We start from the raw sequence: 25,353 nt of genomic DNA on the forward strand, positions 1-25,353 counted from the left end.
GCGTTTATCAGACTCAAGTATGAAATGCTCTACGGCGATGTCAGCCGATTTAGAGGTCTCATCCATGGAATACAGGTTATTTGAAGAGAGAGCAGATTATAAAGGTTGGGCGTACGGTTGCGAGTTTGAGATTGTAAAACAGGTGCTCCGTCCACTGCACGTCGAGCTAGGCGAGCTGGCGGCCTGGCACGAACACACAAGTAGCTTTATTAGCTTTTTTTTTTCCCCTTTTCTTAGTTTTCAGAACAAAAATTAAATAGAGAGCAAGTGGTGCATTAGCCAAAAGAAAAAGAAAAGGAGAGAGTTTATGGGATGATCTTCCTAGCTATTTGAAGAGGACAATCGCATTAGCCATATGAAGGCGTTATCGTAGATTCGTAGTATACTAGTACCAATATAGTGTGTTGGCATGAGAGATGAATGCTCATTGCCATGGCTGAAAAGCCATGTGAAAGAACTGACATGAGAGATGATCTTTAGTAGTTTTTCTATTATAATGATAATAATGTAGTTGCTTAAAGAAGTATTGCTGGTACGTTGTATTCCACGTATATCTTAATTTTTTATCCTTATTATATCTCCGTTGAAACTAATATAGCCAGTTTCTCTACTCGTACCATATCGTTATGCTGATCCTGTTATTTCTTGTACATATACCTTAATTTTTATCCTTATTATTATCTTTGTTGCATTTAGGTATCCACGTCGATCAATGTGACACGCTATCCACTAATATTAATCTATAATAATTTATCCCTTTATTATATAATGAGAATTTATATATAGGATGATTCCATTGCAAATTATTCACAATTCTCGCAACAACATGTGAGATATGTTTTAGTACTTCTATATATTCAGTAATCACTAGAACCGAAACTATAGGCCTTGGTACATTCAATAGGACTAGGGCAGCCGCAATGTCTACAGCTTAAGCTAGCTCTAAGGTCAGTCTCAATGTATAGTTTCATGGCGCAGTTACCAAGACTATAAACTAGTTAACCGAGCCACATGAGTTTTATGAGGATGAAACTCCTCTCTCATCTGATGAAACTCCTTCATTTTTTGCTTATGTGGCACCCTATTTAATGTGCATGACACTCTTATGAAACATGCATTGAGACTGGTCTAAGCATTTTTTCATATTTTAATAGAAGAGGGAGAAAAGGTACCTGATCTTGATTTAGAGCTAGACTCGTACACGTATTTTAAGATCATATGAGAGTATCATATCGGCCTAACTATACTCTGAGCCATCACTAAAAGCTAATATTATTGGAGAGGTTGGCTTCGAACTAGCTGGCTTAGTGTGGCTTATATCATCGCGGGTGCACCTCTACTAGTGAGAATCTTAGGGGTTAGGGCATTCAGCCATTCACTTGTAACCGAACATTGCTAAGATTCCGGCGGACCAAATCCCGTCAATACAGTTCAAACACTTTTCCTTCCACGGATGCTACTAAAAGGAGAGCAATTGACCCTAGCATACCGTAATTAGCTTTATAAGTCAACTTGGATGTTTGGATTGATGGAGTACTCCCTCCATACCCATAGGTCGTTTTGGACAATGGTACGGTCTCTAAAGTCTAATTTTGACTTCTTCTTTTTATAAAAATATTTATCAAAAAGTGGTATAGATATATTTTTATGAAAGTATTTTCAAGACAAATCTATTCATATGGTTTTTATATTTTTAAACTCAACAACTTAAAAGTTATTTATGATTTATATTCTCAATATTTAACTCAAACTTTGTCCAAAACGACTTGTTTTATAGGTATGGAGGGAGTATGTAGGAACTCATGAGCTATGACCACACACTTTAAAAAATATATACCTCCCTGGTGAAAGCACTTTGTTGGTTCGAGAGGATATTTAGCAACTTTTTATTTTTATAATAATGAGTTCTTTACTAAACTAATGGAGGATAGTTATTATGGTGGGCAACGTGTATCACCGGAGGAAGTGCACCCGTGGCTAGCAGCGCGGCAACAGAAGGCCGCGACGCGCGGGGCGCGGTCACCACGGGCAGTTCGGCTGCTTTCGCAGGATTAGCTAGCTGTGCAAGTATTTCGGGTAGATCCTAAAGTTTAGCTTCAGTTTGTTAGCAAGTTGTTAGCGTTGTGTAACTTTCCTTTATATATGCTGAACAGTTGAATTAATAAAGTTAAGCCAGAGATTGAGAAGCTCTCTCTCGCTCTCTGGCACGTGTGTGCCCCGAAATCTCTTCTGCTCCCGTGAGTTCTTGATGCCTGGCGGCCGGCGTCTCACGCTCGCCGCCGCCGCGAGACAAACCCTCGACCCCCAACCTCTCACAGATACAACCTACGCCGTACTAGAAGTTCCAACAATCTAGTATCAGACGGCTCGTGGGGAGATGTCGAGCGTCGCCACCACCGCCGGCGACACCACGGTCACCACCACCACTCCATCCACCATAACCACCACCGCTCCATCCACCGCCGCTCCGCCATCCACCACCACCACCCCCATCTACGAACCCCATCGATAATCTAACGTCGGTCATCTAGGGACTCCAGCGTCAGCTCAGCCACTTCGCGACGCGCCTGTCGGCCGTCAAGAGCCAGGGCGCCAGCTCCTCCCAATTCCCCGCCTGTTTTCCCTACGGTCTGCCATGGTATGGCGGAATTCCGCCACAGCCGGGCTCGGGATCAACCATCGTCCACACGACAGCCGCCGCGCCGGGCCTTCCCATCACCTAGATCCCATTCCCGCATTCGCCATCGCCGCTTCCGAACCTCAGCAGCCCTACACCGCTCCTGCCGACTGGATCGCAGGCGCACGACGACGATCACGCCGAGGGCCTGGGCATGCGTTTCCACAAGCTATCCTTCCCCACTTTCGGTGGCAAGGAGGATCCCAAGGGCTGGCTCTACAGTGCGACCAATTCTTCCGGGCGCAACGCACTCGCGAGGCGGACAAGGTTTGGCTCGCCTCGTTTCATCTCACTGGTGTTGCCCAAGATTGGTACTTTGTGATGGAGCAGGAAGCTGGAGGCATCGCAAACATCACCTGGGAGCGCTTCCGCATGCTGTGCCACCAACATTTTGGCCCGGCATTTGGGACGAAACATCTGTCCGACGTCGCGCGCCTTGCGTTCCATGGTTCGGTCGAGGACTACATTCAAAAGTTCCAAGTGCGCATGGCGCACGCGGGACACCTCAAGCCACTTCAGTGGGCACATTTGTTCACCGGCGGCTTACCGGATGCCATCCGCATGGACGTGGAGCTGCAGATGCCACAAGACCTCTAGCGCGCCATGTTCCTGGCGCGCGCGTATGAGCGCCGCAACGCCCCCGCTCCACCTCGACAACACCGGCAGCAGGCTCCGGGACAGCAACAACTCCTTCTGCTACCTCCTCCCCCAGGACATGTCAACCCGGCCGGGGCTACTCCGTCCACGCCAATTCCCCCGGCCATGACCGCACCACCTCCTCCACGCCCGTTCAAGAGCTTGACACCGACCGAGATGGCCGAGCGCCGCTAGCAGGGCCTGTGCTACAATTGTGACAAGCCTTACGTGCGGGGTCACAAGTGTGCATGCCTGTTCTACCTGGAGGTCATGGATGATGATGGCACCGATGGGGACACGGTCGAGCCAGCGGACCAGCCGGCCTTTGAAGAGCAGCCGCCGCTGATTTCGCTCACGGCCATCACTGGAATCCGCGAAGACACGATGCAGATTCGACTGTCGGTGGGCGAGCACGAATTCACCGCCCTCATCGACACCGGGTCGACGCACAACTTCATCAGCACCACGACAGCGCGCCGAGCCAGCCTCAACTTCCACAGCAGCCACGGTGCCCATGTCGTCGTCGCAAACGGAGACCGGGTGGCGTGCCGCGGCCTGGCGCACGACGTTGGCATCCGCATTACTCAAGATCGCGTGGGCCACACCGACTTCTCCATCGACTACTATTCCATTCCCTTGGACTGTTGACATGGTCCTTTGGGATGGCCTTCCTGCGCACATTGGGGCCCATTCTATGGGACTTCGATGATTTGTGCATGGCGTTCTGGCACCAGGGCCGCCGCGTCTTCTGGAAGGGTGTGGGATCGACCCGCACGGACATCGCGCTGACAGGCCGCCTGCATACCATGCGCGGCTTGGAGCCGGCACTGCTGGCGCGCCTGCTTCAATCGTTCGACGACGTCTTCGCCGCGCCAAAGGGTCTGCCGCCGGCGAGGCCGTGTGATCACCGCATCCACCTGCGGCCCAACACCGACCCCGTCGCGGTACGGCCGTACTGGTACCCCCCACCTCTAGAAAGACGAGCTCGAGAAGCAGTGCGTCGAGATGCAAGCCCAAGGTATCATCCGCCCAAGTACTTCACCATTCTCCGCGCCTGTCCTCCTTGTCAAGAAACAAGACTCCTGGCGTTTCTGCGTGGATTATCGGGCCTTGAACACAGTCACAATCAAAGACAAATTCCCCATCCCAGTGGTGGAGGAATTACTCGACGAACTCAAAGAGGCAAAATTTTTTACCAAGCTTGATCTCAAATCGGGATACCACCAGGTGCGCGTCCATGAGGATGATATCAGCAAAACAGCCTTCCGCAAACACCATGGCCATTTTGAGTTCATGGTGATGCCCTTCGAGCTGTCCAACGCCCCCTCAACCTTTCAAGCCCTGATGAATATGGTGTTGAAACCTTTTCTGCGTCGCTGCGTTCTTGTATTTTTTTATGATATACTAGTCTATAGCAGCTCTTGGACGGAACATCTGCAACAGCTACGGCGGTGCTCGACACATTGCGTGCGCACCAGCTGCACGTCAAACATTCCGAATGCACGTTCGCAGCTCCGACAGTGGACTATCTTGGCCACGTGATCTCCGAACACAGCGTCGCCATGGACCAGCAGAAGGTGGAAGCCGTGGCCGCCTGGCCACAACCCCGCTCGGCCCGAGACCTTCGGGGTTTCCTGGGGGGTACTACAGGCGGTTCATCAAGGGGTTCGGCACCATTGCCGCGCCCCTAACACAGCTTCTCCGAAAGGAGAGCTTCCGGTGGACCGAGGAGGCGTCAGCAGCATTCTACGCCCTCAAGAACGCCCTCTCGACTGCACCGGTGCTGCAACTCCCCGACTTCAACGCCGATTTCGTCGTGAACTGCGACGCGTCCGGCACCGGCTTCGGCGCCGTTCTACGTCAGGGTGCTGGGCCACTGGCGTTCTTCAGCAAGCCGTTCGCGCCCCGCCATTTGAAGGTCGCGGCGTATGAGCGCGAGTTGATTGGCTTGGTTCAAGCCGTTCGACACTGGTGGCCCTACTTATGGGGCCGAACATTCGTCGTCCGCACATATCATTATGCCCTGAAGTACATGCTGGATCAGCGGCTCTCCACAGTCCCTCAACATCAATGGATTAGTAAGCTCTTTGGCTACGACTTCAAGGTGGAGTACAACCCCGGGCGATGTTGCGGCCGACGCACTGTCACGCCGTGGCTCGGACGAGGCCACGCTCGCCACCATCTCGACGCCGTCTTTTGACCTCTACAACGACCTTCGCCGCGAGATCGGCGCCTCGACGGACCTGGCCGCGCTCCAGGACGCGGTGACCGCTGGTGACCGTGGAGCGACGTGGCGTGTACAGGACGGCCTCATCCTGAAGGAAGGCCGCGTGTTCATTCCGAGCACGTCGCCTCTGCTGCCGGTCGTCCTCAACCTCGCGCACACTGCAGACCACGAGGGCGCCCAGAAGACGCTGCAACGTCTACGCGCCGAGTTCTACCTGGAACATGATCGCCGCCACGTCCGAGACTTTGTCCGCGCCTGCTCAACATGCCAGCGGAACAAAACCGAAGCTCTACACCCAGCCGGCCTGCTCCAACCATTGCCGGTGCCGTCCAGGATTTGACCGGATATTGCCATGGACTTCGTGGAAGCTCTACCTAAGGTTCATGGCAAGAGTGTCATCCTCACGGTCGTGGACCGGTTTTCAAAGTACACCCATTTCATACCACTCGGCCACCCCCACCCGGCATTGTCGGTGGCTCAGGCTTTCTTCCAAGACATTGTCCGCTTGCACGGTTTCCCGGAATCGATTGCCAGTGATCGGGATCCTGTATTTACCGGACATGTTTGGCGGGATTTGTTCAAGCTCGCTGGTGTGCAATTGAAGATGAGCTCCGCCTTTCACCGGTAAACCGATGGCCAGAGCGAGGTAGTCAACAAGACAATTGCTATGTACTTACGTTGTTTGACAGGTGCGTCCTCGAGCTTGGGTGGATTGGCTGTCGTAGGCCGAGTTTTGCTACAATTCATCCCATCACTCGGCCCTGCGCACCACCCCGTTCCACGTCGTCTACGGCCGGCCGCCCCCGACGCTGCTTCCGTACCAGCCGGGCAGTGCCCGCACCCAGACCGTCGATCGCCTCCTTGCCGACCGCGACACCTTCCTCGCCGACGTCCGTTCCAGGCTGCTCCAGGCGGCGCAGGAGTATGCGCGCCGACACTACGATGCCCATCATCGGGAGCTGGAGTTTGCTCCGGGTGACTGGGTGTGGCTAAGGGGGCTGCACAGGCTGCTGCAGTCTCTTCTTCCCGGATGACGCGGTAAGCTGTGCCCCCGCTACGCCGACCCCTTTCAAGTGCTGGCCCACATCGGCAACGTCGCCTACAAGCTTCAGCTGCCGGACGGCGCGCGCGTCCACGACATCTTCCACGTCGGCGTACTCAAGCCGTTCCACGGAACGCCACCGTCGTCTACACCGCCATTGCCCCCGCTGCGTGATGGTCGCCTTCTTCCGCAACCGGCCCGCGCCCTGCGTGCCTCTCTTCGCCGCGGTGTCTGGCATGTGCTCATTCAGTGGGAGGGCATGTCAGCCGAGGAAGCCACATGGGATCCGGTCGAAGCCTTTCGCGCTGTCCATCCCTCCTTTCAGCTCGAGGACGAGCTGTTTCACAAGGGAGGGAGAGATGTTATGGTGGACAACGTGTATCACCGGAGGAAGCGCACCCGTGGCTAGCAGCGCGGCAACAGAAGGCCGCGACGCGCGGCGCGCGGTCACCACGGGCAGTTCGGCTGCTTTCGCAGGATTAGCTAGCTGTGCAAGTATTGTTGGGTAGATCCTAAAGTTTAGCTTCAGTTTGTTAGCAAGTTGTTAGCGTTGTGTAACTTTCCTTTATATATGTCGAACAGTTGAATTAATAAAGTTAAGCCAGAGATTGAGAAGCTCTCTCTCGCTCTCTGGCACATGTGTGCCCTAAAATCTCTTCTGCTCCCATGAGTTCTTGACGCCGGCCACCAGGACGGGATCTCACGCTCGCCGCCGCCGCGAGACAACCCCTCGACCCCCAACCTCTCACGGATACAACCTACGCCGTACTAGAAGTTCCAACAATAGTTTTTTTCTTTTTGCTAAAAAATTAAAATAGGAAGTTGTTTTACAAAACTCGTGGAGATGCTCTAACAAGCCCCAATCTCATGGCTAAAAGCTTTGACAAGATCCTGAAACTTCAATTCATCATCAACAAGCTAATAAGCTAAAATTCTTCATGCGCTCAGCATCATCGGTCTTAAAGATAAGAGTTACCATGACAATGTTTAATATAGAAAGATTCAGATTCCTTTCTTGGAAAACATTAATAAGTTGCCATGTGTAGTTTGTAGTGTTGGAACCATGGTTTTAAATAGCTCGCTATAGTTGTCGCTATAGCCCAATATATCTTTTTGAGGTAGAGTGACGCTATTTGCGTTTATGCACAATTTTGCCGCTATAGTCTGATATACTCCGCTAATAACGGTTGATAAAATGCTAAACACCTTAGCCTTAGCTCGCTATTTAAAACAATGGTTGGAACCTAGAGTGCAATAAAACATTGTACTTAGGGAGTACAAACACATCAAAAAAAAACTTACTGTGCATGTACACAGAATTTTCGCAGGCTTTTATATGTGATCAAGTTATTAATTTTTAGAAGCATATCTTATGGAACCTCAGTCCTTTTGCTCCAACTCCATCTGAAATGTGGTATCAAGTACTCACTGTATCCTAAAAAAAGAAGCAACTCAAACTATTTAAAGTTTTACTAAATTTATATAAAAAGATATTGATACTTATCATACTAAATAAATATATTAGGTTTGTTGTAGAATATATTTTCAGAATATACCTATTTAGAGTCTTAATATTGATAGTATTTTTCATAAACTCAGTCAAACTTATGTTAGTCTGACTCTGACCAAAACCCAGAATTGTATCATTTATGGACCGAGATAGTACTCCAATATTCTAAATTTGAAAATTTTCTCTTAGTGAGGGGCCCATGCATGCCCGCCAGACAGCTAGCACTAGTATTGCTAATGAGTGGACAAGTTCGGAACAAAAACTCAAGTTGTCTATTCACATTGCAATCAAATGCCTCATTCAACACATTAGTAAACAGATATGTGTCGAACTGCCTTAACGAGAAGCTGAAAAATGATATAGCTGCTGAAACATAGAAATTGACTGAATGTTACAGGTTGATTCCAAAGATCAATAATGCCTTTATTTTTTATTAGGACTGCCATTTATTCAGTTTCCACATACTGCACCAAGAAACTATGACCAATAATGTACTAGTATTTTAGAGGAGATTCAAAGTTTTTACACTGCTCATGAAGGAACACATTCTCTTCGGGTCTTTCCGTAAACCGTCAGGATAACATATGCCACTGCTAACATCCAGGCCATTTGGCTTTAGAGCAGAAGCGGCTTGGTGAACATTATCTGCATGAAGGCCTCCTGCTAATAACCACCCGTTCTTGCTTTTAACAGTTGGCATTTGGAATTTTTCCCAGTTGAACCCTTTACCACTGTAAATGCATCCAAATAGATTTTATCAGTTCCAGCTTTCTCCACAACAAACAAATTTTAATGAGCAAATGCTATAAGAAAAAGGGCCTGTGATATTCACAAATAGGTAAAACCAAAATTAAAACACTGCCAACATTAAATTTAGTGGGATGAAGAACAGCTTTTCAGAATATCAATATTAGCTAGTCCAAGAGCAAACATCAAGACATTAGACAATAGACAAACCATGTAAGCAGAATTTTGTACCTTCCACCTTTTGCACTGTCCACCAAAAACCAATCAAGAACATATTCCTCACTTGGAGGAGCATTGATAAGTATACCGTCGTCATCAGCATTTAGCACATATACAATCCTGTTGTTCTTCCAAAGCAGAGGAAGTAGTTCTCGGGAGCTATCTCCATGAAGCTACAAGCAATGTGTCAGTAAAATTAGATTGTACCTCCTCCTTCTGTTACAGAGAGTAGAATATAGTAAGGGAAGATATACCTGGATAAGATCGAGATTGCATGTATCAGATGCTCTCAAGATAGTACTATTATCATCATCCACAAACACACCCACTGATTCAGCCCCATAAGATTTGGCCACTCTGGATATCTCTTTGGCTTCAGACAATGGAACAGAGCGTTTGGAGTTGGGCCAAAGAATCATCCCAATTAATTTAGCTCCAGCCATCACAGCCATCTCCGCATCGATGGCAGATGTAATGCCACACATTTTGACTACAGGCTCATACCTTTTGTCCTCCAAACTAGATGATAAGGGCACGGCAACAATAGGTTGCTTCTTAGCAAAACATGTCATTCTTACTGCAGTCGATATTGGACGTGCTGTAAAAGGTATTGAGCTTCAATAACTAAGATACCTTGTATCATTAAGATATTCAAATGCGCTTAACATTACTGGTTTCCAGAAACAGAAACAGAGAAGTATCAAACTCGAAAGAAACAGCAAGTTTGTAGTTAAGATTAATCAAAACCTATTTGGATGTACTCTTTACAAAGTATCAAGAGCTTATAGCATTGGATTAATCTTAAAGTATCCCCTCATAAAAAAACCTAAGAATATCAAAATCACCCAACTTTTTGTGTGAACAGTTTTCTTTTCACACATTCTAATTAACGGAAAAAGATAAGGTTTGTTGTGATCCGAAGGACAAGGTTTCTTGCATTCTTGAATAAACAACTACTGAAGATTGAAGAAAAGAAATTCAGCAGACCATAGACAAGGAGACGCAGCATGAACAACTCGTGTATCAGAAAAACTTAAATGTTTACCAATTACCATTGTTTGAAGGCAAAGCAAACTGCAGAGACTGCCTTGTGGAGATCGTCGTTGGCATAGCTGTTAGTAAACAAATGACACTCAGACGAGCAGGGAAGAGGTGGAATCACGAAGGAGGCATTCTATCAAACAGGTGGCGTGCACTGCAGTTAGGCTGACCACCGAACAAAGTGCCGGCTATATTTGTTTCTAATCGAAAAATTGCGTTCTCGTGGATTTCGAATCCATGTTCAGGAGAACTCAGCTGAAAGAAGACGAGCCCGCATTTACCTGAATCTCGCGAATTCAATCGCCGTGACCGAACAGCATCAAATGAGGAAGGCTTGGTGGGTCGGGAAGAGACGAACGCAGAAGAGAGGGAGCGAGAATCCCAAGAGGGACACCACCGCCATGCAGGTGGACTAGAGCAGCAGGACTGCAGGATGGCTGGCGGGCTAGATACGGTACCTCTAATCTTCACCACCTATACCTACCAACCACATTCCTGGACCTGGGTCAGTCTCAGTGCCGTGGGTGCGCGGTAGCACGCCGCAGCCCATTGCAATATGACCAGGTCACAGCGCCGTCGAACGCCCGGTTCCGAGAGGCAAGGACATACAGCTAAGGTATGTCGTCGGATTCACTTCAATCCATATGTGTTGGATTGAGGTAGAATTTAGTTCAAGTTTCACTCCAATCCACACCAATACATGTGGATTGATGCAAATGAGACTACATCCAAACAAGGCCTAAGTGTTTGGCATTTTTGACTTGACATTTCCCAAAATAGCGGACCCAACTATTTTTGTGCGGGAATCTTTCATCTTCGCTGGAAATTTTCTCGCGCGTCGCGCGGGCGCCCGTCGCGTGCAATTCCTTCGCACGTCGCCGCCAATTGTCTCGCGTGTCGCGCGGCCGTGTCGTCCCGCAAGTCCACGTCGCCGCTTGGTCCAGGTCGTCAAGATCCGATCTCGTCGCTGCGATCGATCTCCTAGCCTCACGTCGCTGCAACAAAATGACGCGGCGATGGATCTCCTAGCTGGCGTAGCGTCGCATGAAGGAAGGAGAGGAGGCGGTGATGGATCTCCTAGCCTCGCGTCGCTGCAACAAAAGGAGACGGCGATGGATCTCCTTCGTCCCCGCGCTAAGAAAGGAGGCGGCACGCGGGGGAAAGAGAATAGTCGTGTGCGAGGACTCGTATCGCGAGAAACTACCACGACGTGGAGAGTACAGGCACGACAAGCAGTTCAAGATTCTCGGGATATCAAAATTACCAAGCCACTGTGCCTATGCAAAAATGCCAAGTTTGGTCCATCAAATGCCAAGTTTGCCAAAATGCATAAGTCAAATGCAAAACTGTTAGAGAGCAATTTTTAAGGTTTTTGGCAAATTTCAAGAATGCAAAGTCCAATTGCATAACTGTTGGAGATGCTCTAACAGTTTTTCTACTGCTCCTCTTCCAAATTCTTCAAACCATAGTTCAACTTATAGCTCTATAGTAAGTTAAAAATTTATTTAAAAAACACACAATTCCATCAAATTGTTCATAAAATATATTTGCTCATGTATTTATTAGGACTATCACAAATCAATATATCTTTAGAATTTACTAAATTCTCAATTTATATTAGCTTTGTATTAAGTTAAAAATTTTAATAAAAAGATACACAGTTTTATCAGATCTCTATAAAATATATTTTAATCGTGTATTTTCTCTGTCCTAAATTATAAGATGTTATATATATATATATATATATATATATATATATATATATATATATATATATATATAACGTCTTATAATTAAGAAAGTATTCATTTGAACTACAATATGTTAATATATTTGTAAAGTGTTAGTCCAAGATACTAAAGTTTAGCTCGAAGACAAAACAAAAGTGAACTATAATTTAGATTAAAACATAATTAGAATTATTATAGTATGATTTAGAAAAAAAAACTATAATTTCAAACGAAAGGAGCAACTTTCAATCAAAACGTGACAGAACATTCTAATTCTTCTTCACATTCTAATTCTTCTTGACCAACAGCCTGATAACAAGCGATTTCGACGATCATCTTATCGATTTGGTCAATAGATTTTAGTTCTATAGGTCTATTTTAAACTTTTTTACAAATGCAGACGATCAACACGTACGCATACTCACCTCTATGAACACACATAAGCAAGTTCTACTCCTATGAGCACTTTTGAAAGACTGTGTTGACACATCACGAGAGAGAAAATGGCTATTATAGGACTACAATCATAATGGTTTCTCCCAAATAGGACTCTAATTGTTTTCTTCTCCTAAATAGGACTTCAATCAATTACCATAAGCTATAATAGAATTTTGCTTCATTTAACCATTTTTATGTCCCAAATACATGTATTTTCTAATAATAATGCCCATATTACCCTTTTGTAGACACCGATTCAACTTATCGGACTCGATCTCTGGCACGACGTATTCACGAGGCCGCCTCACTCTCTTCTCCAACCTCGGCAGCATGCTCAGTTTCCATGACAGCAAGCAGACGCCCCTCGACGGCTCAGGGCATCAGTGCATCAAGCATGCAGATGAACACGCTACGGCCGCCAGCCAGCTACAACTACTACTACGTCGACATGCATCCATCCGTCGTCGCTGGATCAGTCTCGATGGTTCTGAGCCGCCCTTGAGCAGCATGACTGGAGGAGGCGACACGACCACCACCATGGGCACGCGACGACGCTCGTGAGCTAGTCACTGTACCAGCACGCCGCCAAGCAGCAGGGGGATGCGGCGTTCGTGGACCCGGCGGTGGTGTCAGGCTCGGAGGCCGCCGGCGGTGCGCGGTGGCGCGAGCTCCTGGAGCCTGGCGTGCGTCACGCGCTGGTGTACGGCGTCACGATGCAGGTGCTGCAGTAGTTCTCGGGCATCAACGACGTGCTCTACTACACGCCGCAGATCCTGGACCAGGCCGGCATCAGTGTGCTGCTAGCGAGCCTGGGGCTGAGCGCCGACGCGGGGTGCGGGGGCTCTGCATCGCCATCTGCTCGCTCGTCTCATGAATACGTCGCACGAGAGAACGAGTCCGATAAGTTGAATTGGTGTCATCTGTCATGTATAGTACAGAAGGGCAGTATGGGCATTATTAGAAAATACATTTATTTGAGATATAAGAAAAATGGTTAAATGATGCAAAATCCCATTATAACTTATGGTAATTGATTGGAGTCTTATTAGGGAGAAGCAAACGATTGGAGTTCTATTTGAGAGAAGCCATCATGATTGGAGTCCTATAATAGCCATTTTCTCATCACGAGAACACACGTACGCAAACCCTGACCGCATGAGTACCTGTAATACCCTAAATTTTGTTTCTTTGAAAATAGAGCTAAAACAATTTATTTTGTATTTTTGTACTCATGAAAACATAGGAAAATATTTTTTAAAAAAAATTAAAATTCATCATACGGTTTAACAACGCTGTTGTGCATACATGCTGGTGCATAAGATTTGATGTAATGTTTGCTTGTTGCTCCTTTGTGTGTTGAGAGTGAGCAAAGTTTTTAAAATGCGCTTAGTGGATCGATCTTTTTTGGCCGGTATGTCTTTATCTTTATCTATAACAAAATTCCTTGTTTCTAAGCTCAAGTTTTTATTAGGAGCATCCTAAAATTTTTTCGGTGTCACCTAAATCCCTTCTTTTAGTTTCTCATCCATCAAGCAATCTCTACAAACTTTTCGGCAATTTTTCCAGCTTCTATTTTTTGTGAGCATAATCTAATTTTTAAATGCTCCATATTATCTCATCAAGAGCTCCAAACACTTTATCTAGGTTCCTCATATTCTATAATAGCTTTGAGAATTTTCCTAAATTTTTGGAGTTTTTGGAGTATTTTTCGGAGCTTAAATAATAATTCTAGACTTTTCTAGAATTATTTTATCTATGAAATTAATTAATTCTGAAAAATAATAAAACCACTCTTCCTTTTTAACACTCAAATCTCATGTGCAATAATTATAATAAATCGCAAAGACCATGTCTTTATTTATTAATGAGCTTTAATATTTATTTAGGTCCATTAGTGTGGGGGTATAAACCCCTATACCCTTACGGCTAGACTTTAGCCAGGAAGCTTGGCCCACTACGAGACGAGTTCAAGGTTTGATCCGACAGCTCGGAGTTTCGCACAAGGAAACAAGACGTGGAGATCAAGCAGGATTCTAGTCGGTTAGAATAGGAATTGATATCGAATTATCTATGGCAATTGTAACCGACTAGGATTAGTTTCTAGATCTGTAACCCTGCCCTCCAGACTATATAAGGAGGGGCAAGGGACCCCCCTAGGACATCATATTCTCTCAGCACAAATCAATACAACCAGACGCAGGACGTAGGTATTACGCCAACTCGGCGGCCGAACCTGGATAAAAAGCTTGTCCGTGTCTTGCGTCACCGTCGAGTTCGTAGTTCACGCACCGTCTACCGATAAACTACTACCGTGGGTATACCCAAAGGTAGACTGCCGACTAGCTTTCGTCGACAGTGGCGCGCCAGGTAGGGGGTGTGCGTGCAACTTTTCCGGCGAACAAGATGGTCACGATCCCAGCTTCCGCGACCGTGCCCGAAGGCCTCACGTTCACCGTCGGCCAGATCACGTGGACGACGTGCAGCGGCGGCTTCCCGACCACGGTTCCGAAAGAGATCCAGATCCAATCTGAGATCACGCCGTCTCCGACCACACGCATGACGGCACCAAGCTCCCGACCACCGTTCCCACTCTACAAGGGAAAGGAGATCGACTGCTCGGACCTCCTCCAAGCGCTCGATCGCGCCGACTCCAAGCTACTCGAAGTCTCCCAACTAATAGATGGAGTTCTGCGCCGGCCCGACCAAGCCGCTCGAGCGGATTTTTCGAAATCCCGCCGGCCAACTCGTGTCACCACACACGAACGGCTGGGAACGTCCCTGACGATAACCTCAACCCCCTCAGGACGATCCGTCGAGCTCAAAAAGGGAGACTATCCTTGCGGCCTGAATAACTCGGCCTCTGTTTACTCACAGCATGTCCAATCCGTTTTCAGCAAAGCGGGCTGGTCGCCGACAAGGAACAATCGTCACCATGTCAACATGGTGACAATCCGAGAGCTACGGGACGGCCAGGTTTCCAGCACCAACTCAAGCACCGGCTCCGTCCCCACCGAGGTTATAAACACCGAAGACGAGGGCTACGACCTGGATTTTCCTTCACACCCTCCGGGTTTCGACCGATTCCCGATATTCCCCCCCCCCGGCGAGGGGATATCGTGTTCAATGTCAGCGCCGACGAACCGGCCGTTGACGGAGAAACAGATGACCAGAGGCAACTCCGCGAACAGCGTAACGCCGATCGCGCCCGACGGCGTGCGGACGAGCAACAACAGATGCCACCAAGTAACCTCAACGATGCCTTTGACATGGTCGGGGACCAGCCGGTCTACAAAACGCCAAGCGCCAACGTGGCTGTCGCCATGGCCAACCTGGATCGGCTTCCTGACACCCCCGAATGCCAGGGAGTCCGGACCAGTATCCGAGCACACCTGATCGCCGCAATGGGACAGACAGCCACTCTGCTCAAGAGAGTCCAGGACGTCTCTTATACGGAAGCCGCCTCCGACCAGACTAATCGCAGCCGGGCCTCACCCAGCAGGCGCCGCCGCAGCCGCTCCCCCGACAACCGTCGAGGGGACTCACGGCGCGACGATGGTGGTCGGGACGCCGATGGCCGCCGCCAGCAGAACCGTGTACGCGGCCAAGAAGAAGAAGATCATCACAGGGATCTCCGCCACAACATCCCTCCCAAAGATGCCCGGGACCGCATCAACAGGCGCGCCGCAGAGAGAGCAGTCCACGAAAACCTGCGCCGCATCGAGTACGACGCGACCCACGGTCCTCCAGGCCTAATGCAGTTCTCCTCACACCTCCGCCAGGTCGTGTGGCCCCGCAATTTCAAGCTCGAAAAACTTAAAAAATACGACGGCAAGGAAAATCCAGAGAACTGGATCACTCTCTATGAAATCGCCGTCCGATCAGCGGCAGGAGATGAGCACGTCATGGCTAACTACTTCCCCGTAGTCCTCGACCAGGCTGGTCATCAGTGGCTTCTCGGCTTGCCCGAGGACTCCTTCGAATCTTGGGAAGAGCTACGACAGGCTTTCATCGACAACTTCATCGCCACATGCGAGCAGCCCGGGAACAAGTATGACCTTGAAAGGATAAGAGACAGGAAGAATGAACCTCTGCGCGATTACATCCGACGATTCTCGGATATGCGCCTCAAAATCCCGAAGATTTCTCACGACGAGGCCATATCAGCCTTTATCAAGGGCTTGCGTTTCCATGAAGCGCTGAGGAACAAGCTGTTGCGTAAGCGCCCATCAACGGTAGCAGAGCTCCTCGCCACGGCTAAAAACTACGCCGATGCTGATGACGCAGAAAAACTAATCCGAGACGACGCGAGAGACCCAGACCAGCCTTCTCGGCGGGATGACGGTCGTGGTCGCTACGACAACAGAAATCACCGCCGCTCCGACAACCGCGATCACCGAGAGGGTTGGGATCGGCGGCGCGACAGCCGCGACGACTTCAGAGGAAAGCGCCCTCGTGAATGCGACCACGAAGTAAATACGGTCAAACGTCCCAACGGACGACGGGACTACCAAGACGACTACAACAAAACGTTGAAGGGACCGTGCCAGCTACACCCAAAGTCTAACCATACCATGGAAGAGTGTCGCGTCCTCAAAAGTATCTATACACGGCGGGCCGCCCAAGAGAACTCCGCCAAGAAAAATAACAAACGCGACGGGCACGACCACGAAGATGAGGATGAGGACCAAGACAGGGACCCCCGACACCAATACGTCAGCCCCACCGACGTGGTCCACTCCATTTTCGGGGGCAAGGTCTCCACTGAGTCCAAGCGAGAAAGAAAGCTGTTAAAGAGAGCCTGCCTCAACATAGACAGCACGGACGGGCTGATCGCAGATCCAAAATTTCCCGCGTGGTCCCACAGGGAGATCTCGTTCAGCAGGAAGGACCAGTGGGCCGCTATCCCAGAGCCGGGACGTTTCCCACTGATTCTTGATCCCTGCATCAATAGCATCAGATTCGAGCGCGTGCTCGTGGACGGGGGAAGCTCCATCGACATTCTCTTCCGCAACAGCCTGCCCGCCCTAAAGATATCACCGGCGCAACTAAAACCTTACGACGCCCAATTCTGGGGCGTTTTGCCAGGTCAAAGTTCGGTGCCCCTCGGACAGATAACATTGCCTGTCCAATTCGGCACACCCGATCACTTCCGGACGGAGTTCATCAACTTCGTAGTCGCGGACTTCGACGGGACCTACCACGCCATACTGGGCCGCCCATCACTGACAAAGTTCATGGCAGTCCCGCACTACTCATACCTAGTGCTTAAGATGCCCACGGAGAAGGGTGTCCTAACCGTCAGAGGCAACGTCTACACGGCGTACACCTGCGAAGAAGAAAGCTTCAAGATCACCGAGGCAATTGACCTCTCAATCCGCATGGCGGAAACAGCAAGCCAAGCCGCACAGCTGCCTCCCGACCAGCTCCGATTACCTGAGCAGGAGACAGCCAGAAAGAATTCGAAATCCAAGGAGTACAAAGAAGTGCAGCTGGTCGAAGGCAACCCCGAGAAGACAGCCCTCATCGGGGCTAACCTGGATCCAAAATAGGAAGACGCGCTCGTCAGGTTTCTAAGGGACAACGTGAGCGTTTTCGCATGGAAACCCGCAGACATGCCCGGTGTCCCACGAAACCTGATCGAGCACTCCTTAAACGTCTCGAAGACCGCAAGACCAATCAAGCAAAAACTGCGACGGTTCGCTCGTGACAAAAAGGAGGCTATTAGGACAGAAATAACACGGCTTCTAGCAGCCGGATTCATAAAAGAAGTGTATCATCCCGATTGGCTCGCCAATCCAGTTCTCATACGCAAAAAGAATAATGAATGGAGAATGTGCGTTGATTACACCGATCTCAACAAACACTGTCCTAAAGATCCTTTTGGTCTTCCTCGCATCGACAAGGTGGTCGACTCAACGGCCGGATGCGACCAAACCCTTCAAAAGTCAAAGCCGTACTCGACATGCGACCACCGAAGAACGTCAAGGATATTCAGAAGCTAACCGGATGCATGGCCGCCCTCAGTCGTTTCATCGCAAGGCTGGGAGAAAAAGGCCTCCCTTTCTTCAAACTACTAAAAGCGTCAGAAAAATTCTCTTGGACAGAGGAAGCCGACGCTGCGTTCACTCAGCTTAAGACCTTCCTCACTTCACCGCCTGTCCTCACAGCGCCTCAGCCCAATGAAGACCTACTCCTTTACATTGCTGCAACCGACAGGGTTGTTTCCACGGCAATAGTGGTCGAGCGAGATGAACCAGGTCACGTCTTCAAGGTCCAGAGACCCGTTTACTTCATAAGCGAAGTTTTAAACGAATCCAAGGCCAGGTACCCACAAATACAGAAGCTTATATACGCCATCCTGATAACGTCAAGAAAGCTGAAGCACTACTTCGACGGCCATCGAGTCCTGGTGACAACCAGCTTTCCTCTCGGGGACATCCTGCGCAACAAAGACGCCAATGGCAGAATCGTGAAATGGGCAATGGAATTATGTCCATTTTCCCTAGAGTTCCAGAGTCGCACCACCGTCAAGTCTCAAGCCCTGGTCGATTTCATTGCCGAATGGACGGATCTCAACGAGCCTTCCGTTCCAGATGTCTCAGACCACTGGTCAATGTTCTTTGATGGGTCCTTGAACATCAACGGTGCAAGCGCTGGGATATTGTTCGTATCGCCCAACAAGGACAAACTCCGCTACGTCCTTCGGATCCTTTTTCCGGCGTCAAACAATGTCGCCGAATACGAAGCATGCTTACATGGCGTACGACTAGCCGTTGAACTAGGGGTCAAGCGCCTCTATGTCTACGGCGACTCCGCTTTGGTCATCAACCAGCTCAACAAGGAATGGGACGCAACCCACGAGAAGATGGATCTCTACTGCAAAGAAATTCGCAAATGGGAAACTAACTTCTATGGCATAGAGTACATCCACGTGGTCCGGGATAAGAACCAAGCAGCAGATGCGTTGTCAAAGTTAGGCTCGTCTCGGGCCCAAATCCCGCGGGGTATTTTCGTCCAGGACATCCATGAGCCGAGCGTAAGCTCCCCCCTGGTCGACAAGCAACCCACCGAGGCAATGCTCATAGATGACGCCACTCCGACAACCGGTGGGCGTGACTGGCGTATCCCGTTCATCAAATACATCTCAGACGGGACAGGTTTTCAGGACAAAACAGAGAACGAGCGTCTCATCCGACGATCAAAGAACTACATCCTGGTCGACGGAAAACTCATGCGGAAAAACGCAAGCTCCGAAGTACTGCTCAAGTGCATACCCCAAGATGATGGTATCAAGCTCTTGGAGGACATACACGCCGGATCCTGCGGCAACCACGCCGCATCTAGAACGCTGGTCGGAAAGGCTTTCCGAGCAGGTTTTTATTGGCCAACCGCGGTCAGCGACGCAGAAAAACTGGTTCGGCATTGCGAAGGATGTCAGTTTTTCGCTAAGAGGACCCACGTACCTGCCCATGAAATTCAAACCATCCCGGCGTCTTGGCCCTTTGCTTGCTGGGGGCTTGACATGATCGGACCATTTAAACCAGCCCCGGGCAATTTTAAGTTTGTCTTCGTGTTAATCGACAAGTTCTCCAAGTGGATTGAATACATGCCCCTGGTCAAGGCAACCGCCGAGAAGGCTGTGGAGTTCCTCAGTCAAATCATACACAGATTCGGCATCCCGAACAGCATAATCACCGACCTGGGCACTCAGTTTACTGGCACCACTTTTTGGGATTTCTGCGATGACAGAGGCATAGTCATAAAATATGTGTCAGTGGCACATCCACGTGCCAACGGTCAAGTTGAACGTGCTAACGGAATGATCGTTGATGCCCTAAAGAAAAGGTTGTACACCAAAAACGACAGAGCACCCGGTCGATGGATGAAAGAATTGCCGGCAGTGGTCTGGGGCCTCCGAACTCAGACCAGTCGAAACACAGGGGTATCTCCCTACTTCATGGTGTACGGTGCAGAGGCGGTCTTGCCGTCTGACATACACTTCGGATCTCCTAGAATCAAGCACTTCGACCAGGCGACCGCCGACAACGCCAGAGGACTCGAAATCAATTGCATGGAGGAAAAGCGTTTAGTTTCGTGTCTCCGAACAGCAAAATATCTCGCAGCAGTCAGGCGATACTACAACAGGAATGTCAAGGACCGTTCTTTCGTGGTCGGCGATCTGGTGCTTCGATGGAAAACAAGCCAGGAGGGAATGCACAAGCTATCCACTCCCTGGGAAGGACCCTTCGTGGTGACCGAGGTCACACGACCTACGTCCTACAGATTGGCATACCCAGACGGAACACGAGTGCCTAACTCTTGGCACATCGACAAGCTGCGACGTTTCTATCCATAAAGATTTTTAATGACTTTCTTTTGTAAGTATCTTATAATTTTTTATAATGAAATTCTCTATTTTTTGGCCCATACCTTGTCCCACACAGCACTCGGCAAAACTCCTGCAACGGATGCTCTTAGCGACAACCAAGACAAATACGGTGACACGTCACTCAGATATTCTTACAGCGCTCAAAACAACAGTCATGACAGAAAGCAAACTTTATTACAAACTTTACATACAAAGTTTACAATAAATACCCTGACGGGCAGACACTAGTCTATTCCTACAGACTACTTTATTGGCCTAGCTGCTCGGGCTGATCACCCGCCTGGCCCTGCTGCCCGGACGAAGGGGTCGGGGCCACCGGCGCCTGGCTGGTCGAGACCGCAGGCGTCGACCGCCCATCTCCCGCAACGGACGCGCCCGACAACTCCCTGGCCGACCTATCTGAGCTCGGCTGGTCTGGAGGAGTGGCCGTCCCGCACAGATTGATGTCGCCGATCACTGTCGACGACAAGTCCAGCAGACTACCCCGAAGTTCGTCCGCTTCCTGTGGGCCGACTTCCTTCGGGTACCCCTTCTCCAGCCTGCTCAAGTCGACCAGGGGGTAGTGGGCGCGCACCATGCTGAGGACGTGCGCGCCGGCAAACTCCCCGGCGTCCTTCACAAACTGCTGGAGCCAGTCCCACGCCCGTTGCGCCTTCTCGACCGGGGTCAACTGCGGCGCGCGGGGCTGGCTCTCCGGGAGCTCGGGGCTGAGCAGATCTAGGACCGGGGACACTCCTTTCCAGATCCTGCAACAGTTGGCCTTCCAGGAGTCCCGGTCCTTGATCAGGTCATCCAGGTGCTTTTTGGTGTTCACCTTGAGCACTGCAAACAAAACAAAACGTTACTTTCGGCATACCAGACAAGCAAAGGGGCAGGAAGCAACCAACAAGGCGGCACCCATTACCAGCTAACTCCCGGTCTTTTCGACCCAACTCCTCTTCCGCTCGCCGCCCCGACTCCTGCGCACCGGCGAGCTGTTGGCTGAGCTGCTCCTTCTCTTGTTGGAGGCTCGCCACCTCCTCCTCCAAGGCTGCGTGAATCCTAAACTGGTCAGCAAAGCAAACTATACAAGTACGCGAAACTGCTCGGAGCGTGTGACTAACCTTCCTGCAGCCGGTACTGGTCGGCCAGACGACGAGCGAGGTCGAGACGACGCTCCTTTTCGGCGCTCATCTCGACCACCTTCTCCCCGACCTCCGCCCGCAACCGGTCTACCTCCGCGGCAAGGGCCTTGTTCTCGGCCATGACGCCTTCTATCTGGTCAAAGCACCGTTTCCGGTACTTCGCCGTTTTCATTACGTCCTACAAAGCAAGCATATAACGATCAAGCAAGACAAGGCAAAAGAATGCGCAGCAGTACAAAAAGCCGCTTACCTTGACTTCGTCGACAAGGCGCTTGGCCGCGCGCTCCACCCTGGCGGCCTCTTCGGTCTCGGCGACCTCCTCATGACCGATAAAGTGATCCCCGCGTTGGCGCCACACATATACGTGTTGGCGGCCATCACGGGGACGACCCTCGATCTCCTCCACCTCGTCGTCGGAGGCCGCCCGGGTTTCCTCCTCCGGTGCTGCGTCACCCCCGGTGGTGGTCCCAGGCATTACTGGCCCTTGGACCAGACCCGGGGAGCCCGCAGCCGAAGAGGCTCCTGCTCGGGGCGGCGGGGGGACTTCACTCCCCCCGGCAGGAGGAGCGGTCGGAGATCTTCCCTTCTCCGAGGAGTCAGTTGGGGGAGCCTCTCCAGCCCTGGTCGGGCTGCTTGTTGTAGTCGGCGCCGCGCTCGGGAGCCCCTCGGTGCTCCCAGGCGCGACTGCAGCTGTTGGCTGCTCTGTGGTCTGGGGGGCCGCATCCCCAGAACAGCGGGCAGGCTCGCCCGTTCCCTGGCTGGCAGTTTGACCAGGGTCGACATCCGATGCCGCACTACAGGAACAAAAGTTTAAAAAAAAAAAGAGGAGTCCAAAATACGTAAGTCGAACACTTACAGGTCTGACCGACGGTGGGTCGCGGTGAACCTCCTCCTCGCCCGTCCGGTCGGCACCTGTGCCCCCGTCTCGACACCTTGCGGGGCAGCGGCGCCGCTGGCCACTCGATCAGTGGCGACCGGCGCAGTGTCTGGGCGGCTCCGAGGCCGTCGGACCAACGACGGCGCAGCCTCCTCGTCGTCGTCGTCGTCGACGATCCGCACGAGCCGACGACGCTTCGGCGCTTGGCTGCTCTCCGCCGGTAGATCTGCCGGCAGCTCCGGTGTCGGCAAGGGATCTGCCGGCAATGGCCTTTTCCCCGCTACCCTCTCCTCGGAGGTCGGGACGGGGCGGGCTCGGTCTTCCTCACTGCTGGTGTAATGAGCACACCGAGCAGCGTCCCCCTCTGGCGGGACCTCTCCCACAGGATCTTCCATCCCCGGTGCCAGTGATACATACACTGCGCACCGGTCGACATCACCGACCTGCAAAAGCAACAGAGATGAGTTAACTGCAGACGATATACGAATGATCAAACAGACTCTGCTACATACCTTTGGTGCTGGTCGTCCTAACTTGAAGGCTTGCACCCGATCACTGCCACGGATGAAGCCCCCATCCGCGAAGTTAAACAGCTCATTCAACAGCTGTTGTACCTCCGCTTTCTCCAAGATCTCCGACCGCATCCTGGTCGGGTCTGCGCTTCCGGCATACTCGTACGCCGAGTGCACCCTCTTCTGGCAGGGCATCACCCGGCGGCAAATGAAGTTGCCGACCACGCCAAGCCCGTCTAGGCGCGACCAGTCGATCAGCTTCATGAGATCCGCCACTGGACCGTCGAACTCCGGGCGGTCGGTCCAGCTTGCCCTCTTCTCGGGAACGTATCCCACGTCGCAGAACGTGGAGCTGCCCGGTTCCTCCCTGATGTAGAACCACTTCCTGTACCATTCGGTCAAGGAAGTGTTCCATGGACAGTGCAGGTAGCGATTCTTCATCCCATCACGAAGGTTGAGGTATACTCCACCTGCAACCTTGGAGCCTCCAACTGCTCCCTTCTTCCTCAGACAGAAAAGATACTGGAAAAGATCGAAGTGCGGCTCTATGCCAACATAGGCCTCGCACAGGTGAATGAAGGTGGAAATAAGGAGAATTGAGTTCGGGTGCAGATTGCAAATCCCGATCTCATAGTACAAAAGAAGACCTTGAAGAAAAGGATGAACAGGGACACCAAAGCCTCTCTTAACGAAATCTTCAAAAACGACGATCTCACCGGCGCGAGGGTCGGGGTAGCTCTCCCCCTCCGGTGCCCTCCAGCCGCCGAGCTCTGCGCCGTGCAGAAGCCCCATATCGACGAGGTCACCAAGAGATTTTGTGGTGCTGCGAGACTTCTTCCACTCCTTGGCCATCAGTTCGGCCCTCTTCCTGGAGTCGCTCTTCGCCATTAGAGGTGCGAATGCGGGCTGGAGTTAGGAAGATGTAGGAGATTGGAGAAGATGAGAGCGGAAGGTTTGAAGGCAATGGCAGGAGAAGCGGTACAGCCGGTCCTATTAGGCCCTTATAAACCTGCGACCCCACCTCTCCCACTTCCTGTATTCTCGGGAAGTGGGCAGGCCATGCGGCGGACGCGGCGTTTCGGTTTACAATGATTATAGACAATTAATGCGGCGGAGTTTTCGTACCAATTGATGGTTTCCTTTTCTCAAACCATGCAAAGAGCGGTTGTACAGTTGCCAGGTGCAGCTTTTCATGCATCCGTCTGACATATCGTCAGGAGACCCCGTCACGTCAACTTTAACTGGAAAGATCTTTTCAAAAGTAAGAAGACACACACGCCAGTGAGTCAACAATCCGGGGACTGCACCGACCACCGAGCACTCGACGCTCGGGGACTGGTCGCCCAGTCTATCGGCTCGGAACTTCAAGGACTGCACCGACCACTGAGCACTCGACGCTCGGGGACTGGTCGCCCAGTCTATCGGCTCGGAACTTCAAGGACTGCACCGATCACCGAGCACTCGACGCTCGGGGACTGGTCGCCCAGTCTATCAGCACGGAACTTCAAGGACTGCACCGACCACCGAGCACTCGACGCTCGGGGACTGGTCGCTCAGTCTATCAGCTCAAAGCTTTAAAGCATGCACCGACCACTGAGCACTCGACGCTCGGGGACTGGTCGTACAGTATAGCAACATATAATTCCAAGAAGCACACTAAGTGCTTGGGGACTGGTCGATTGGTCTTTTCGATTGCAGACGAGCATGACATGCTCGTGGACTGGTAAATTCAATTTTTTAGACCTTGCTACAAGGTTCATACTTTGCCTTCCAGCAAGCTCGGGGACTACATCGGTACGATGCATCTAGCGATGCATCTCAGTCTCAAAACTACTTTGGGGAATTTTCTTTTGACCCTGGCACCACGTGCCTACGTCACCTACTACCAGGCTCGGGGACTAAGTGGGCACACTTCACCTAGCGGTGAATTTGCTTGCTTTTTTGATGCCTCTACCTTTCAAAAAGGTAAAGTGGGCACACTTCACCAGGAAAGAAATTTTTTCTAGAGCACCATGCATTCTTCGAACAACCTGTTTCTTCGATGTCAATGTTGATCAACTGTCTTTCGAGTTGGTCAAGGAACCGTTGCAACTGTTTGGGCGATTTTCCAACTTATTGAAGACGACAAGCCTCGCTGATCGAAGAAGCTCAAGACGGCGTGTTGCATCACAATACATGGTGCTC

At 50.6% G+C, this 25,353-nt stretch overlaps 1 protein-coding gene across 2 annotated transcripts; it reads right to left on the reverse strand.

Moving 5' to 3' along the window:
- LOC8073057 (N-(5'-phosphoribosyl)anthranilate isomerase 2, chloroplastic) lies at positions 8,499-10,669 on the reverse strand. Of its 2 annotated transcripts, XM_002438398.2 has the most exons (5): positions 10,381-10,669; positions 10,111-10,170; positions 9,313-9,656; positions 9,071-9,231; positions 8,499-8,823 (listed from the first exon to the last, which is right to left on the reverse strand). In XM_002438398.2, the coding sequence occupies exons 2-5, from the start codon at positions 10,166-10,168 to the stop codon at positions 8,595-8,597; spliced, it is 792 nt and encodes a 263-aa protein (XP_002438443.1). In that variant the 5' UTR covers positions 10,169-10,170; positions 10,381-10,669; the 3' UTR covers positions 8,499-8,594. The 2 variants fall into 2 exon arrangements, with proteins under 2 accessions (XP_002438443.1, XP_021304722.1); XM_021449047.1 differs by lacking the exon at positions 10,111-10,170 and having other exon boundaries at positions 10,381-10,666.

Source organism: Sorghum bicolor, chromosome 10, assembly GCF_000003195.3.
Source record: "Sorghum bicolor cultivar BTx623 chromosome 10, Sorghum_bicolor_NCBIv3, whole genome shotgun sequence".
In the NCBI taxonomy this organism is placed as follows: Eukaryota; Viridiplantae; Streptophyta; class Magnoliopsida; order Poales; family Poaceae; genus Sorghum; species Sorghum bicolor.